The sequence below is a fragment of the Python bivittatus genome, unplaced genomic scaffold (genome assembly GCF_059951505.1).
Source record: "Python bivittatus isolate LINGU-HERP-01145 unplaced genomic scaffold, Pbiv_v1 ctg000190_np1212, whole genome shotgun sequence".
NCBI lineage: Eukaryota > Metazoa > Chordata > Lepidosauria > Squamata > Pythonidae > Python > Python bivittatus.
In genome coordinates this window covers 13,574,995-13,594,601 of record NW_028277042.1, presented here as the reverse complement: position 1 = coordinate 13,594,601, position 19,607 = coordinate 13,574,995, and the positions used below count along the sequence as shown (strand labels likewise).

Sequence of the window (19,607 nt, the reverse complement as noted above, 5' to 3'; positions counted from 1 at the left end):
ACTGCAAATATTGCTAGGAAGAAAATGTTCCCTCATGGCATCCTTTTAGCTATGCTTCTAATGATAAGCATATTTCATCTGGGGAAATAAGCTCCAACAGTTTTCAAAGAGGTACATTTTCAAGTATGATTAGGATTGGAATGTAAAGTTTAGACTGAGATTTCACAATAATAGAAAAGAAGTAGGCACAACATGGAAATGTTTACAAAGGAAAACATCCTTGAAGGGGCTGTACACTGAGTTGGATCTATATCCCTAGTTGACATACTCTAAAAATCAAAACTGAGAATTGTAAATATCAGGTCATCTCTTTATTTCCCTCACAAGAGGTAGCATTATGTAATGGCTGATAAAAGTGTGAACTTTGTAATAGCAAGTCCTAACAATGGAAACACCTTAAGTGACTATACACTTTTAGGCTTCATCTGTGCAGAGACGACTCCCTCAATTTGTTTCCTCAGCTTCATGGAAACTTCCAAGAGGTTTTCCTGGAACTGGTATGCCTTTACCTTCTTGACACCAGTCTAGCCTATAGCCCTGGTGATCTCCCATCCAAGCACTTACAGGCCCACTTATAGGCTTACACTGCTAAGCTTCTGACCCCAGAGATAGTCAGCTAGGTGCCACCACCTACTCAGATCTCATGTGTGAAATGGGTATAGCAATGCTGTCTTTTCTATAGTGTTGTTTTTAAAGATGGCTTGGATAACATAGGCACAGCTGTTTGATCAATCAGAGAAGTCTGCATATATCATCATCATCATCTACTAGACTTCCAAGAAAATAGAACAAATAGTTTCTTGAGTATTTCATAATGCAACACTCTTCTGAGTTCAGTCTGCCTTGGTCCACAATCAGAGTCAGCACAAAGTGTTCAGAGCAGGGATGGACCATCATCTTGCAGGTGAAGAAAACACTTTTTTGGGTGGGGGGAGGAAGTTTGGAAGTAAATGGCATATAAACCATGACCTATAAAGCCCTATATGGCCTAAGCCTTCAGGACTGTCTACTCCATGTAGAATCTGCTCGCCCAAAGCAATTTAGCTGAAAGGGGGTGCTATGCATACCTACTCCCTGAGATATCATGGGAGTAGGGTCTCTTAGGATGACCTTCCCAACAACAGCTTCCTCTCTTTGCAATACTCAGCTCCCTAAGGTCTGAATGAGCCCACCATTTTGTCTTTCCCAAAGGGTGTGGAAATGGTTCTCTTCTGCAAATACAGCAAATGTGATCTGTTCTTTTATCTGATCTCCTGACGTGTACCTATTTAGATTATTGCAAGCCACCTTGAATCTAGTAAGTAGTGTATACATTTTTACAAATAAATAAATAAATATTTTTGTAAAGTAGAAGTGAGCAACTTGAGACACTCTCCCCCAAAGACTTACATGTTTTACAGCCTAGCCTAACCTGGAGATGCCAAGCATTTAAACTGAGGTTTTTAATACCCAAAATAAATGTTTGATCATTGATCTGTTACCTTCCTTTTGGTATTATCACATCTGTTTTTATTGTTCCATCTACCCTAACTCAGCCAAAGCCAGGTCTGCCATTTCAGTACTAGGAGGCATCAATATGCGTCACTGACAATTCTTGAAGGAGATTTTTCTATCATGAAGTGTGGTGGGCAGTTGAAAATAGAAGCTATATGCAGAGTATGAGAACACGTTGTGGTTGAACAGTAGAAGTAGGATTTCCAGTAACTTGATAGACCACAGGCAAAACCATAACTGTAATACCTCCATTGGAAAAATATTTGTAAAAGTTGAAATAGACTCCTCAATATAGGCATCTGGTAGAAGCCATGGTAACATCACAGGCATCGTAACATTATTGCCAGAATGATGTAGATTTAGTAATTTGCATCAGTCACATCCTGACACACATGGCATATGGAACATCAGGCATGATGATGTCATGATAGGCATCATGTCACTTGCCTCCTCTGCAGAAGCCCACACTTCCCAGGGTAAAATATCCTAGATGAGTAGCAGCCTTCAAGAAATTCTGCTTTGGAGTCAGGATTCAGGGAGTCTTGGACAATTGGGTTAAGTCTTGCCATGACCAATATGGCACATGAACATTCAAACTCAGCTGGCAACCAAGAGGTGTTTGCCTGCAAGGAATGTCTCCTTGTTCACCTGCAGCCCTTTTTGCCAGATAATTTCTGATGGCTTCTAGATGGAGCTGAAGAGGTGTGTTCTGAAGACAGTAACATAAACACCTATAGTTTATAGCAGATGTGCAGAATTGAGACACTCTCCCCCAAAGTCACCTGATTGCTTGGTGGTTGCATCCTGAAAATTCTGTTTCTGGTCTTTTGTTCCCAAATTCTTAAGCCATGCTTCTTACTTATTTATTTAGGAAATGTATACACCAGCCATTCCATGGGTATCTAGTAGAAGCTGCCATGATCTCACGTGCCTCAAGATGTCATCATGCCATGATGTGATGTGAATTATGCAATTATGTCATTTGTACGATGCCATCCTGAGGCATGTGACATCACTTGCTTCTCCCTCAGGATGTCCATGACATCCTTTATGGCTTTCAAATGGATAATAAAAACATTTATAAAAACAAGATTAAAAGCATACTAAGGTTAACTAAAATAGTGACACTGAAATAATAAAAGAGCTGAGAGGTAAACAGGTTTCAAGCACTTCTTAAACTGTCATTAGGAAGTCCCTGATGACTGTTTATTCCACAACAGTGGAAAGTCCCAACAAAGCAAAACCCATATTTGCTGTTGATATTAGACCTAGCCATGCTAAGACATGCAGGAAATGCCTTGTAGAAGATCTGAGAGCACAGGGTGAGGAATAGATGGTTCTCCAGGTAACCTGGGTTCAAACTATTTATTTACTTATGCTTTGTTTCAGAAAGCAAACAACTATTTCAGCACAGAGTTTATAAGGCAGGACCAAGAAGTAACATTGATAACCTGCCTCGCCACGTTCTGGGCCAGCTGCAATTGCTAGACCACCTTCCGTGAGGCAGAGCACTAATCTTGAGGTCACTGTTACTATCTGTCTAGCTTCTATCCTCTTTTGGCTATTTCCTCCATATTTGCTAGCCTGAAAGATGGAAGCATGTGACAGCTTTGCTACATATTTTAAGGTGTCTAAAAGTGGCACTGTCATATTCTTTGGTACCTTAACTGGAGCACTTCATGGTTTTTAACAGTGTGGGCCATTAGAAGCTTTCAGGACATTATTAAAGGGCTGATAATAACAATAAACTCCATCTTCCTCCATAACTGATTTATTTATGCAGACTGCTTGTGGGTTACATACATAGTACATATGCCTTAATGAAACAGCCAAACTGTAATCGGCACAGAGCCATGTTAACAGATAACAGATGGGCATAAGCATTTGCAGCAAAAATAGCATGTTAGGGTAAGATCTTCTGCCCAGATAATCTCATTTTAGCTAATCTATCTGCTGCACTGTTCTGTATCTCTGGTGGGTTTTTTGTTTTTTGTTTTTTGTTTTTTTGTCTGGAAATAAAGGACACAGTTTGTATTAATACAAAGCCTGGATTAACTATTGGGCAAAAAATGAAGCAGCCAATGGCAGAGAGGATTTTTGGGACCATAAGCTCATGAATTGCAAGAGGTGAAGGTACCTTAGATGGGATATTAAGTTCCACTGTGATGTAACTGATCTCAAGATACCTCTGAAATCAGCACAGCCACCCTAGAGATCTTGTTTGGCTGTGGTCTTGATGGCCAATCACAAATGCTGCTCTGGTATAAATGTAAGAAATAAACAAAAGATGGGAAGATGGTGACTCAAAGAAAGAAGGATCATACCTCACATTTCTGCTTAAACATGAAGCTTCCTGTATCTTTGATTCTATGGCTATTTGTCATGATTTGAAAGGGTAGTTCATCAGGACAGCAATTAGAATATAATTATCTCTTAACAGGTATGCATGAATTTGTGTAACATCATTATTTCTTGAAGGGTCTATATTTCCAGAAACACTTCAGTTTGTGATACATTAGCATAATTTGGTATAGATATTGTTTCTTCAGTAAACACTAAAGTGCAGTGAGCACCCCGGGAATTATTTGATTTAGTAAATATATCTATCTATCTATCCCTTTTCCCTTAGAGTTACCAGAATGTATGCTGTTAGCAGCAAGTCTATGAATAATGTATTTAAAGGCAGTTGCACAATAAATATATGCCCAGCATTCAATTCATTAACTGTTTTAATGCATTTGTCCAAGGTGGGTTTCATTACCTAGATTCAACCCAAATTTTATTACTTTTATGGATTTTGAAAAGAGAATACTTAATATCCTTTAGGGAAGAAGCATGTGTGATGGCATAATGTATCCTGGAGTCTCCCATTGTTGAAAACAAAATCTATAGAACGACCATTGAATGTTGCCAGAGAGACCTCCGCTTAGAAACAGAGCAATATGCTTTGTGTGCAAAAGGCCTCAAACCCTAAAATTCCTAATTTAAAAAGGATCAAGTTATAGGTGAATGGGAAAAAATGCTTTCCAGGCATAGTGAACACTATAGAGCGAAAAGATAAATAGGATGAATTCATACATCATATTAACCCATGGTTAGGTTGACCATAGTTTGTAGAATAAAGCAAAATCCCCTGGGTTTGGACAATATGCTAGGCTATAAACTATAATCTACAAATGAGTTTCTACACTGAGTCAAAGCCAAACAAAGCACATTAAGGCTTAAAATGAGGTGTCCATCCAGCTATTGTCTTACCTGTAAGACAACTTCCTTTTAATGGGTAGAACCATCACCGAGTGATAAAATCTGTTTTCCACACAAAGGAGTGGCTGTTCAATTTTTCCAGACGACTAGAGTTTGGTGTTCTATGTGGGATTCATCTTGCAACAACTCCAGAGCCAATAGAGTTGGCTGTTTGAAACCTTTGTAGACCAGTGCTATGGTCCCACCTCAGCAGTATTCAAAAGACCTTTTTGGAATCAAATCCAAAAGATTGCTGAGTCCCAATTTCCTTAGTTCTAATCAACTAAGGTGTTTAGAAATTGGGCTTTTGAATCAAGAGAACTGAACTGGACCCAGAATTCTTGGCCTAAGCTCTGGATAATTTGAAAATATTAGTAAAGACAGTTATTTAACAATAGCAGCCAGAAATTACACCCCAGACCAAATTATATATCCCCAGAATTAAAAATGGGTAGTCAGGAGTGGGTTGAAGTTAACCTGGAGCTAAGTTTTGATAGTCCAAAAGGCTGGGTTTGTACAACTGCCTAGGCTTGAATGGGTTGGGTAGCGTGTGAAAGTTGTGGAAAACTAGCCATTGCCTTTGTATGTTGTATAAATGTGCTGTGTTTCTTTGCATGTAGCATGCTATACAAAGACAGAAATTGTGTTCTGTTATCCCAAGATTAGGGATTAATGTTGTATGTGTTGTAGGGATACCATCAAAAAGTTCCTACTCTCAGAATTCTTGCACCAGGTTCAGATTAATGCATCTCAAATTCTTGTAAAAAGAGAAGATAGCTCCTGCTGATTCCATCTCTAAATGTTTAAGATTACTGGAACATTAAATGCATGGGAAGCAGTGATATCACCTGGGATGGACTGGTTAATTAATTAATTTAATAATCCAGTTAATTAATAACTGGAACGTCAATTAAATGACATTTAGCTCTCAAGCTGGCCCATCCCCTATTTTTAATCTCTGACTTTTTGCAGGACTGCTAGAGAAGGCACCCACAGGTCATACATGCTTCCCCCCAGCTGAAGAACATTCCACAGCCCGGGCAGAACAACTCTTAGCATGTTCCAGTAAGAAGATATATGGATGCCAACTAGCCCACTCAACTGTTCAGTGGAGGAAGATAGCAATGTCTTCAGCAGGGGGGTCCATAAGGCATGGCCAAAAACGCACATAAAAAAATAGGCAGAACTTTGATCCTGCTGTTGTGGCTGCCATCTTGATGTTTTTGACCATACCCTGCAGACACCCCTGATCTTTAGTGAAGGTGAGCCATTACCTTGACAAAAATTCACTTCGTTAATTTTGGCAATTAGAACACTAAGGGGTACCATGCAATTTTTACAATATAGAAGGCCCCAGCAGCTATTCTACTTTCACTAAGTAATAAAATAGCAGAAAGAATATTCAGCATAAATGAAATCAGAATAAGGTTTTTAAATGTCACTAGGTAATAAACATGCAAAAGGAACTTCTTAAACGCATCACTAGCGTTTTAAAAGCCAGGCCTATTAAGGGCTGCCTTAGATCTCAGTAAGGTCAAATGAGGGAACAAGTTTTTTTGTAATGGGATGTTGATTAATTCCTGGACTGAAGAATATAAAAATGTCATTAGAGTCTACAGGAAAAAAGAGTTAGCTATAGGACTTCTTGATTGGGAAAGTTAGTGCCAATCAGGGATTGTGTTCACCAATGCTTAATTCCTAAAATGAGAAAAATACAGGTTTAACTGGGCTTGAATTTATATACACCAAAAAGAGAGAGAGAGAATGGCAACTGATGTCATCTAGCATAGGAATGCTGCTCTCAGTTGATGTAAAAAGGCACACATTGATGCATACAGTAACAAGATGAAATTGTAAGATTTTTTATTGTCCAACACACCTTTAATTTTATAACTCTGCTTCAGAGATCGGAAGAGAGCCAGGTTGGTGTAGTGATGAAGTCATCAGGCTAGAAACCGACAGACCATGAGTTCTAGTCTTGCCTTAGGCACGAAGCCAGCTGGGTAACTTGAGCCAGTCACTCTCTCTCAGCCCTACGTAGGAGGCCATGGCAAACCATTTCCAAAATCTTGCCAAGAAAACTGCAGGGACTTGTTCAGGCAGTTGCCAGGAATCAAGACTGACTTGAAGGCACACCCCCCTGCCACCCCCCGGAGATGAGACAGATTATGTTCTCCCAGTGAGAAACAAAGTGCCTTATTTTGAAATGGGTTAGAAGTCTATTCTGATTTCTCTTTGAAAAAAAACACAGCTAGAATTGTTCCTGAAAAAGAGTTTAGATGCTTTAAATCTATTGAGCAAGGACTTCTCTTCCTTACATTTTTGGGATTGCTCCACATTTATTTCTGTCTTTTTTTCCTTTCTTTGTCCTCTCCCCCACCCCACCCCCACAAACACAGGTATAAAGAAAAGCCTTGTAAATTGTGAGGTTGCAAAAGCGTTTTACAGATGGAACTTCTTGCATTTCAAAGTCTGAATCCCACTGTTGATAATTTTACATCCATTTATGCCTAAGCAGTAGAGCTTGAAAGCTATGAAATGGAAGAAAGATAACCTCCCCTATTTCCAGATTCAAATAATGAATGCCAATGAAATTGTTGCCAAAACAGGCCCCTGAGAATCAGTTCAGAGGATGTATAGAAGTGCAGAAAGATTATTCAAGTAAGAGGGGAAAAGCCATCCAAAACCAACCTGCTGAGAAGTGAACATGCTTTGTAGGCTGGGGAACATCTTTGGAATGTCAAAACGGAAAATTGTGATGGAGGCAGCCAGTTGAGAGAATGAAATATACCAAAAGAGAGTGTGGTTGGTTCCACACACTTTAACCACAGTCTTCTGCTGCAAATTCCCCTTGCAGGTTTGTCTGTGCGCCTGTTGGGTGGATAATTGCTGAAAACAACATTTCACTCATCAGACCAAGTGGATTCTAATCCATAAAAACGTACACCAGGAGGGCAACTGTAATGCTCACTAACTCTATTTTTCAAGTTTTGCAGTTACAGAATAACAGTTACCCCTTTGCACTTGTCACTCAGTGACTTGAGAATCCTTCCTGCTAATCCAGATGTGTGGAGGATAGCTTACATAATTATAGCAGTGATTGGAGTGGGAGGTACCCTCCAAAGATTTCTTCTTTCAAAACATGAAATGAAACAAAACAGACCCAATCCAATCTAAACCAACAAAACAGTCTAAAACAGTGTTTCTCAACCTTGGCAACTTGAAGATGTGTGGACTTCAACTCCCAGAATTGCTGGCTGGGGAATTCTGCAAGTTGAAGTCCACACATCTTCAAGTTGCCAAGGTTGAGAAACACTGGTCCAAAAGCTGTCTTACAATGGTGACAACAAAAGTATTTAAACTATCTATTAATATAATAGTAAAAAGCTCCAGAGGCTGGAAAGGACAGATACCACAGCCATCATTTCAAATGCACGCATAACCTGGCCTGGAGCTAACCTGACCTTGAGAGGGAGGCTATTCCAAAGCATAGGGACCACCAACAAAGCATCATCTGCCAGTCCTTCAATTCCAGGGGGCAGGAGAGTGCTACTAAAACATTTTAGTGGGGAACATGTAGTAGATGGGTATTACCTAGGAACCCAGCCATGTAGGACATCCATCATATGTTAAAACCAACACAGGCGGACTTGTTTGGGGAGTGAGGGGAGTAAAAAAGACAAGATTACAGCTGCAACCACATGAGCAAAACCGTTAGTTAGTTAGTTAGTTAGTTAGTTAGTTAGTTAGTTAGTTACGCACATGTGACATGGCTGTGGCTTCCATCACATGGTCACAGCTGCCATCTTGATTTTTGGATCCCCCCCTCTTCTGTAGATGCCTCTGAACCAGCACTCTGAATTGTACCTGGAAACCTAGAATACCAGAATGAAGTACTTTACCCTAGTATTATGGGTTCCATATTCCATTATATTTGTCCATACAGAGTCTACATCTGTAGGCAATCCACTCATAGGTGGCAAGTGCAATCGGGTCTTCGATCCATTAAGTGAATGAGGCCGTACATTTATCTCTCCAATGCTGCAATATCAGCCTTTTGGCCATAGTAAAGGCACGAAGAATCCATTTACGTTGTCCAGTTGTCAAATTCCATGTACTAGGTATATAGTTCAAAAAAGATTATCCTCTGAAAATTTTAGCTTTTGTCTCACAGTCATATTTATATAGTCCACTACTTTCTCCCAAAACTTAATAAGTGTAGGACATTGTAAAAACATGTGTTTTAAAGAAGCATGATCCTTATTACATCTCCAACAAAATGCTGTTTTTGACAGTCCTTTTCTATACAAACATAGTGGAGTCCAATAAATTCTAAATAATGTTTTTTGTATAAGTCATAATCTGAAGTCCACTGACACTTCTGTTAATAGAAGCTAAGACACTCTCCCATTGTCTAGGCAATATAGGAACCTCTAATTCTTTATTCCACTCATCTTTTAGTATCTGCATATCAAATTGATATATTGATAACAAATATCTATAAAACTAATAATTTTTTTTCTTAGTTTTAAAAGATTTAACAAGTTATTCTAGCATCTCAGATGTCTCAGAAGCTGAAAATGCTGCTAATAAATGTTGTAGCTGTAGATATTGCCATTGGGTTACATCTGATAGATGATATTTGTCTCTTAACACAGCGTATGTTAAAAATTCATCTTCATCATCTATCAGTTGGTCCAAAGTCAATATCACCGCTTCCATCCAATTTTTCCATATCACCATCTTTTTCCCAATTTTTAAAGTTGGGCTTCCCCATAAAGTCAATTTCACGTGGGAAAAGGGGTCAAATCTTTTTTTATCAGACATTACATTCTATTACTTTCTAACTGACATAATTGTTTCCAGGGATACTAGAGATATTTAAATCCTAATGTGGTCCATCGAACCAAAGGTGCTATATGTGCATATTACAAAATTGCCCAAACTGGAAAATTAACACCAATTGTTGGTTTCCAGTATTTAATCCTTGACAATAGGTAAGCTTGATGATAGAGCTCCAGATTGGAACTCGAAGTGTTTAGCTGAGCAATCATGTACACGTTTATGCAAAATTATGCACTCCTCACATTTTTATTCATAAGATTGTAGAACATTTGTATAGCACCTTTTGGAAGTTAGTAGGTATTTTGATAGCTTCCAAAAGATATGGCTTGGGCGCTATTTACAAGTCGATGATAGCCCAGTATTGTAAATAAGATGAGCTGATTATGCGGTCTTAATTTAAGGAGTGATTTTGGTGGGAAGTTCACAATGAATACATCCCACTGCATGTCTGCAAATGAGGCAGTGACAAAGCAATTGTGTGTTTCTATTTTCAATAACGCCCGTACAGTTTGCACTGATTAAGGGGGAAAAAGTGTCAGTGCAATGGAGCTATTGTCACAACAGTCCTTAGCTACTGCTATTTTTGCATGGTGGGGCTGTTTCTCACTGGGAGCCAATTGTTGTCATTTGAGAAGGGAAGCTCTTGAGCAGATTAACATCTGTGTTTCATGATGATATCTTTGGATAATAGAAGAGGCTCATGGGCTTACTTGTGCAGTGGGTTTGCCACTGTGAGAACAGACTGCTAGACTAGATGAGCCAGGGGTCTGATCCAGCAGGGCACTCCTTATGTTCTTTTGTTAAGAACTTCACCTTTTCACCTGCCCCCTTTTATACTTGAAGAACCAAGTAATAGTCTGGATTCACACACTGTGCAAATCCCATAACATATTTTATTGGAGTCTGATATAGCACGTTGTGTGAACCCAGCCATTTGTATATTAGTATGGCTTAGTGTGTTGTGCAACTTCAACTTGGTGCATTTAGTAAATTGAGATTAAGCAAACCATGCTTACTTTGATATATATATCATCCCATAGGTCCAGGAAGTTCCAAATCTGTACAGTGAACTATCTGAAAACATAGTACATGCCTAGTCAAATTCCATGTTGAAGAATAGGCAAGTTCACAGACCGTATTTAAAGACCAAAAAGTAATTAAACAAATTTAGGAAGGATAAAGTTATCTATAGCCATTAGTCAAAATGGCTATATATTTACTTCCAGTATCAGAGACAGAACACTGGGGAGGAATATATCAGAAAGGAGTATTTGAAAAGAAGGGTACAGTCTCATCGTTGTGTTCAGAGAATTTCAAGAAGGCTTTGGATAGCTGTGGTGGATACAGAATAGAGGACAAAACAGAGCTTTGAATGAATCCAGCAGAATTCTTCATATGTTTTTCTCCATTAGGTCAAAGCTATTTAAACAAATAAAGTTTAAATCTAGACCTCTAGTCCAACTCTAATCCAAGCCACTGGCCCAAAAAGTTAATTTGTCTGAAACTATCATGCTCCATACAATCGTTTTTTAAGCTGAATGAGGTCATGACCTGACTTATTTAAAAATGACATAGTGAGTTCTTTGTCTTTGTACCACCAAGGCAAATAACAGATTGTTCTCCAAGAAGGGGAAATACTACTGAAGTTTCCTTGTGCCATCTGTTGTGAACCAACATTTGTTTTCCAATGTTTTATAACACTTACAGTTTTCATGGAGTCCATGAAAGTAGCTGCGTGGGTGGGAGAAGAACATACTCTGGATGAGAGGGTTAGAGTTGTTTTGACAAATTGGAAAATTGTCTTGCATCCTCTTAAGACTGATTTCCTACTAGGATCCAGAAAAAAAGTCAAGATCCAAGGCTTTTTGGGGGGGGGGGGAGTGGTGACACAGCCTATCAAAGGTAGCCCTCCATAATGATAGAGCTTCTACTAATAGCCAGTTTTCTAGAGTTACTTGGTTAATATTAGGGGATCAGATCTGTCTCTAAACAGAATATTTGTATGTTGGCCAGACATATATTGGGCTAAACCACTGGGAAGTGTAATTACCAAATTCCCTCTAGTTGGGTTGACTCAGGATGTACTTGGGTAGATTTCCTGGCAAACAATACAGATGTAACATGTTCTTGGTTTCATCCAAGATGGTTTTTCAACTTCCTAGTCTGGTCTACAGTCCTGAAATTTTGTGATGGTGTGCCGAGTGGTGGTGGTGGTGGTGGTGCTGCTGGTGCTGGTGCTGGTGCTGGTGCTGGTGGTGGTGATGATGAGGACGATGATGATTACTACCCCCAAAGAATTTGTTCTCAGTGCAGCTGCCAACAGAAGAAAATAAAATACCAAACAAGCACATTAATGGATTGAAAACACAATTAAAAACAAAATTAACATCATCTCATAATTGCAGGAAGCATGAAACACCAAACAATAAACTTACAGTAAAACCCACTATGAAAGCAGCATCAAAGGCCACATTGTCAAGTGAAAGGCACCAATGCTTCCATTCCAATTTTTAAAATTTATTTTACTGAGCTTATTTGCCCCTCTGATCCTAACTGACTTTGAGGTACTTAACATTCAGGCAACACCCAGGGTTTGATTGTGCAAAACCGATGTGACATACTTCCTGCAAGAAGTAAGTTTATCATCCTTCCCAAGATGGATAAGATCAGGCAGAGGGAGAGGAGGGGGAAAACCTGGAAGAACATGAACAAGACAACAAAACAAGGTCAGGGAATAGTAATATAAGAAAACTTTAATGAAAGGTGTTGATCTTGAATCAGAAGATGGAATAGGTTGGTAGAATAGAAAGATGGATGTTCCATGCTTACACTTAATTCTGGTGTTCATGCAGAGAGGTGATGATGAGCCTTCAAAAGCTGTAGAGTCCACCTGTCTGTGATGGAGCTCACAAATCTTTCTAAAATTTGCTAGTGAATCAAATACCATTGTGGTGTGACAGGATAAGAACATCGTTAAATAGGTAGACTGCCTCTAATTCATTTGATTTCATTTTGGTTATGTTTTAATGTAAGTGAAAGGAAATCACAGTTTTGTCCTTGGTTGCCATTTCTTCATCCTAGCCCCACTAATATTTTGGAGTGGAGCCCTCAGCACACCGCTCAAAAGCCAAGGGAGGCCTTCAATCTGAAAAAAAAATGCTGTGCATCCATGAGATTTATTAACACAAGTAAGAAGGAGCTTTGTATGCTTCTCCTTCTTACTTTTGTTAATAAATCTGTAATTTCCAATACCTCTGACCTTCTGATGGTCAACAGAGGTCTGTAACAGATTCCACACAGAGTTGCATCAGAACAGATAAATTGTCTGCATCTTGACAAGTTCTGCTATGCCAGGATTCCTAAATGCATGATGGTTTCACATTCAAGCAAGCATTAGAAGTGAAAATCAGAGATGTTGCTTGAAACCCACTCCCTTACTCATGTTAGTAAATCCTAATCAGATCCTGGTGAAATCTCTGGATAAGTAAAAACGATACAACCACACTGCAAATGTGAACTGGTTTCTAACCACAGCTGGGAAATCTGTGGAGATTAGGTCTTTTGGTTCAACAAAACAGCCTGGAACATCTTATTGAGCCATTCTCACTTCATGGACAATATTGTCAACTACTAAGTGGGCAGGAAGCTGTCATTTAAACTAGATCCAAGTATAATTAATTAAAGCTGTTATGTCAAGGTACCCACAGAGAGAGAGAAGAGAGAGAATTGTACTGAGCAGATGGGACAAAGGTAATTGCTTCAATTCCCTGTCTCCTTAGTCAATACATCACTTAGATCAGTCCTTAAAGAGCAAAAAAGGTTGTATAATGCTCTTCTGTCCATTTCTTTATAACATACCATTTAATGAAGGTTCACGATGATGGATTTATGAGACTATGCTTGTGCTAATGTTGGTCTTTATCTAATTTGGCAGAGCTAGAAATCTCACTATTGCCAACACTGATTGGCAGTTGCTCCCCCAGACTTTTACATCCTTCCAAGCCCTACCTAGAGATGAGAAAGAGACCTGAATCCTCCCACAAGCAGAGCCATGAGCTCCACCACAGTGCCCTGAGTCTTTCCCAGCTGTGGACTATTTGTGGTCATCCTAGGGGAGCCCTAACTGCTTTCTGTTTACCTATGTGAAATTCTGCAGAGTAGTTAGAGAGGTTGTTTGAGAGTGGTGAATTGATGGCTCAATTCATCAAAAGAAATATAGTAAATTATTCAAATTCCAATACACAAGGGCCATTAATCACAATGGGTTTGACAGCACATGCCTACCAACGCTTATTCTGGTGCAAACACTGCAGTTCCTCAAGCGTGCATCAGATCTGGCCTTATCAGTCAGTTAGTACAAATCTTTGGACAGTGTTTTGCAAAGTGCGCTGCTATGAGCAAAGCATCTCTCCTTGAAGCACTGAAAGAGGCACATGCTTTGCGAGTTCTTGCAGTTTCTCTCAGTGTGGATATGAGTGCAAGCACAACAGCACTTCCATGGGGACTGCTAGTCAACTGAAGAGGTTTTGCATCAACAGGCAGAGACACCTTGGGGAAATCTTCAGAGCAGTTGTGGTGGAGGACACGGATGCCTCGACACTTCAGGGATGAGCACTTTGTTCATGGCAATGTGCTTTGAAGCACCTCCTTGGTATGCTTTGCAGGGCTCTATTAGGCCATTATGGTTACAATGATACTTGTTTACTAACTTATTTACTTGAGATGCATTGTATTGCAGGCATTCCGCCGGGATAGAACACATTACCTATTTTTTAACTGGATTTAGTAAATAAATCCTGCAGTTCTTGCTAAAATCTCTATGGTCCCCCAGTGTCACATCTGAGACATTTACTTGAAAACAGAAATCTTTGCATACAGTGCAGATATTTATAGGGGGAAAAGAGCTTGGGTACAGACAACAATCCAGAATCTTGCTGGATTAGAGTCGCACATAAGCCCCAATATGTATGGATGCATTAGCACTATTACTACAAGAATTTAGGCTTGGAGAGAAGTATGGGGATCCCTGAGAGAGAATTGACATCATGCCCATTGCACAAGTGATATGAATTACATCTTGGATGTCATCTGTGACTGATGCAAATTACACAATTCATATCATCATGACATGCATGACATCATTATGGCTTCTACTGGACACAAATGGATGGAAGTCAAACCCTTTTCCTGAGTTCACATATACTGTATTAATCCATGGCTTGCTTAACCATGTGTTGTTCAGCAAGCCACAACTGCTTAATTCACACATAATTTGAAGCCATAACTCCTGGTTTAGAAACCATAATAGTTAGGTTCATATAGCATCCTAAGCCAAACTCCAAGCAAACCATGGTTTCTCATGATGTGTAAAGCAGCGCATGGAGGGTCTCATTACAGATATCCATCTTCCTATTTTACAGCAGCACCATCTCTGATACACGAGCGAGGAAAGTTTCTCTACACTGCTCATCTAGTGAATCTCAATCCATAATATTGCCGCAGTCACTGAGTGCTGGTGTGAAGCAGCGCATAGCTTTCTGTAGAAATGTACTCTCGCTTGATCTGCCTTTTAGAGGTGACTTATATTTAGTGAATAGCTTGGACAGGTTCTTGGAAATCAGATCACTTACTGATGTTCCAGTATTCAACAATGTACAGCATGAATCTCCATCATAATAGTCTTGACACTTGTAGCAAAGCATTGAAATGACTTTAGACCACAGCCAACTAACCATCCTTGTGGATTCTGGTTGATCTTCACTGTAGTGCCCAGCTATTTAAAATAAGCGGGGCTGTTGTTGAGTTTGCCAAGGGTGAGGAAGAGGACCTCAGAGGTCATTTCATGTTCTCTCCTTCCATCCTAGTCAAGATTCACTTAGTCTCTCCCTTTAGACCTAATACTAAATCCATCTTAAATGTCTGCTGGTGCAAAAAACTGCTGTATTTCCTGACTTATGACATTGCTTGCAACCAAAAATGGGTGGTTAAAGAGAGATGACTTGGAGCTACTTTCCATGTCTTTTCTTTGCGGCCTTCTGGTTTAAAGAAGCAATAGGTGAGGATCTACCCTGGTGCTGGTTTGCTTTAAAAAACAAGAAAAACAAGAAAAGAGGTCTGGAAGCTCACACAAATCCTCTGATTCTCTTGGTAACACACAGCCAAGCCAGCGAAGGGCAAGCCGGTACAAAACATTATGCAAAGCTTTTAATTAAAAATTGCCCATGAGCAAAGGAGGTCAGTCGTATTCTTGCCAGGGGCTTCTTGGAAAACTTTTCAAAGTGCTGCAAATTGGATTGCACTGAAATCTAATAGTGGAGCAGCAGACTTGGGGCTGAGTGATATCGATTGACAGAATGTTTTTTATAAATGAAAACTTTCAAAGACAGCAACAGGAGGGGGAGTATATTATTTGCTATTTTTTTCCCTTGAGCTGAGCTGAACTATGAACCAAGGAAAAGCCGAGACTTCTTCTTAATTCTAAAGTCATCCACGTCCTGGAATATAGAAAACTGCTTTGGGCTGGAACAGAACAATGGCCACCAGCCAGCAAAGGGGTTGGCAAGGCTCCAGATGTTTGAGGCTACAGATCCCACAAGCCCCAGTCAACAGAGTTATTGAGCAGGGATTCTACAAGTTGTAGTCCAGAAAATCTAAAAGGCACGGGTTGCCTACATCAGATTTTGTCCATCAAATATTTTGATACATCTTCTTTAGGCATACCTCCTCTGGGCTATAAAAATCTCAAGAACAAAGAGCAAAGAGATTCAAAAAACTCAAAACTTTGACTCGCATCTAGGGGCCATCTAGATCAGTGTTTCTCAACCTTAGCAACTTTAAGATGAGTGGACTTCAACTCCCAGAATTCCCCAGCCAGCATGGCTGGCTGGGGAATTCTGGGAGTTGAAGTCCATTCATCTTAAAGTTGCCAAAGTTGAGAAACATTGATCTACATGCTTGCATCCTACATATGATATGTTTAATCTTGCTATCCAGTCTGGCCCCCGAAAAAGAAAGAAAGAAAAGATGCCTTGCTCTTGGAAGAAGGTCTTTTCCAAACATAACCACTAAGCACACTTCATCTAAGAGATGAATGGGATGTAGAAGCAGAAAATATGGAGTACTGTAGAACTAATTAAGGCTGGAAAGATCTGGGTTCAAATCCTCACTCAGCAGTGAAATTCATGGTGCAGTTTAGACTAATCATATTTTCACAGTCTGATTTCACAGGAGGACAGAGAATGAAAGTTGGAAAGGAAAAGAGCCATGTATGTTGCCCCAAGGAATGTAATCAATAAATAAGAGTCGTACTGCATCAGCCAAAGACTTATCTTGTCCAGCATTCTGTATTTTGTGCTTACTGACTCACACATTATTTAATTGTCCTCAAGGCCCTATGTCGAGATTTATTTATCCCATATGAGTTTATTTGTTTTTAACTTGGTATATGTATAGCCTATCCAGAAAATGTATTATCGTCCTATAATGAAAAGTGTCAAGGTGAATCTTGCTCCCTGTGGCCAAAAACAACATTGGTTCACATCCTATTAATCAAGAAATGCTGGAATTAAGCCACTTTGTCTTTTATTTTCCTGGAACCTCAGTGCCAACCCAGTCCTATATATTTTAAAAAGCCACAATCCTATCAGTTGGGTTTGTGGAGTGGGGGCAAGGTTAGAATTCACCCTCATTTTATTTTATTTATGTATATTTATTTTTTTTAAATCCAGGTTTTTTTTCCTTCAAAATTTTAAGGGTGGGAGTAAGAATCAGAGGCTCTTAGGAACTGATTTTCTGCCCCACTGGGTTTACTAGTGTGGACTGGAAAAAGATCTGGAGAATCAACCAAGTTGGAGTTTTTGTGTCTCTTTTCTGCCATCTAGTGGTCCTATATGGTTTTGCAGACTATATATTGTAGACCTTGACTCCATCAGATGACCTGCTGCTTCCCTTTTGCAGAAGCTCAGAAGGTTGTATGGAGGATCTTCTCAGATCTCACCTACCTCTTTTTATTGGATGTAGTGGCAGGCAGTGCAGTCCACATTGGATCACCTGACTTTGCTTGCCCCACCTGACTTCCATTCTTGCTTTGAAAAGATTATTTTAATTAACAAATAAAAATTAAAGGGGAAGCTGGCATGCTGCAAAGCAAAGCACCACTCACATCATCTTGATTTGAAGAATCCATCTGAGCCCTGCATCTGCCGTGGAGGCATTCTCAAGAAATAAAAATGGCTTTGTTTGGAACTAAACCCTCCTCTCTAGAGGGAAGGACAGAGACAACAAGGAGGAATTTGTGATGTGTGGCATGTTTTAGAAAGTATTGGTGCCTTTTGGCACATGGATTTTTTTGACTGGTCCTGCCCACTAAGGTAGCAATTTTGTGAATACAGGTAGTTCTCGTTTAGCGACTGCCTCGTTTAGCAACCATTTGCAGTATCAATGGTGATGAAAAAATAACTTTGCAACCAATTCTCACATTTACAATCTTTGCAGGTCTGTAAAGCAAAGGAAAACTGAAGTCAGATCATAAGCACAGTTGTGGTTTCATTAAACGACCGCTTCACTTAACAACTGAGTTGGTCCCAATTGTGGTCGCTAAATGAGCTGTAATCAAAGCTCCTGTACATACTGTACATACAGACACGTGCATTTTATGAATGGGTGGGCCCATCCCAAATTCTTACCATTCCAGCTATGCTCTCTGTCCCCAAAACGGTTGACTCTCCCTGGATCGCTGCACAGTTCTTCATTTTGAATCATTTCTATCTCTAGACTCCACATTATGAGATATATATTTTATAACTTTGTTTTTAGGCTGAATACACTATCTTGCCATCTCTATTTTTTATTGTGTGGTTTTTTTCCTACACACGCCATCACTATTTTACATATCTCTATCCCTATCATCTCCGTTTCTATCCCTTCTAAACCACAACAAGGTCTGTGACCAATAATTCTGTCCTAAGTGCTATGCCAATGACTTCCAAATGTTTGCCAAAATTAAACCTTGCTTTTCCATCCCTCCCTTCTCTGATATTTTACTTTTCCTTCTTTCTCTCTTTTTTCCCCTAGGTACAGAACCTATTTATGCTACCCACTCATTCTTCTGTACGTTCCTCTTCATGCTGCATAAGCTTGTACACTTATTATTAAACCACTGATGGACTTTTTTATCCAATAATCCTCAGCCAAATGGATGAGACCATGTTTAGAACAAAGTGAAGACAACAGCTCTCAACCAGAACTACAGTCTTAAGTGATGGACAGAGAGAGACTGGAAAGGAAGCATGCCACATCCTACAGGGGAGGGGTAAAGCATATTTTTGGGGACATTACATAAAAGGTTTGTCACTGACATGATAAATTTAGTTTTAAGACCCTGTGGCATCAGTGCCCTATTCCACACAAGGTAGCTATAATTTTCTCTTTCCCTTTTGCAGTTGTTTCCTTTTTAAAATCTTTCCTCTGATAATTAATTTTGCACGAACTGTTGAACAGTTGCTTTTATGACAACATGTAAAGTGGGAAAGGGGGCAAAGCTCTTCTAAAGAAAGGTCCTTTTTTAGTAGATAATTGTGGTTAGGATTATTATTATTATTATCATTGCCTCTCCCTCCACTCTCCTCGTTTAAATTAAATTATTTCTTTTGAAAACATTGATTTAAAAAAAAAAAGGCACATCTTACCGTGATGAATATTCACTGTCAATAATATTTATTTTTAAATAGAAAAAAAATAAAAGATTGGAAACAAGGTAAGACATTTGTTTATAAACTGTATTGTATATTGCTGAATAACAGTTGAATAATAAAAAAAAAGAGATTTTGAAATAATGTTTTTTTACCAAGATGTGAAATTCCATCTTTTCATCCTGTGATATTGGGTTTCCTAGAAAACAAAAATTACTGCAGGATTTTTCCTCCTTCTATGGAAACACAGAGAAAGAAAGAGAGAAAGATTTTGTGCGTGCCTTTCACAGCTTTTCCCAATCTTGCTTTAAAGATCCATTGGGATTCACAACTCTT

General features: G+C 39.3%; 1 protein-coding gene across 2 annotated transcripts in view; it reads left to right on the top strand.

Moving 5' to 3' along the window:
- Positions 1 to 19,364, top strand: part of VSTM2B (V-set and transmembrane domain containing 2B) — a 36,935-nt gene extending 17,571 nt beyond the window's left edge. The window contains exons 6-7 of one of the 2 annotated variants that reach the window (XR_015795277.1): positions 5,710 to 5,999; positions 18,655 to 18,709. Coding sequence is in view for 1 of the 2 variants with exons in the window: in XM_088136095.1 (XP_087992221.1) it covers positions 18,655 to 18,743 (89 nt within the window). In the remaining variant the exon portion in view is untranslated. Of the gene's footprint in view, positions 1 to 5,709; positions 6,000 to 18,654 lie in introns of both variants that reach the window. The other variant, XM_088136095.1, reaches the window with a different exon arrangement.
- The last annotated feature ends 243 nt before the right edge of the window (positions 19,365 to 19,607 follow it).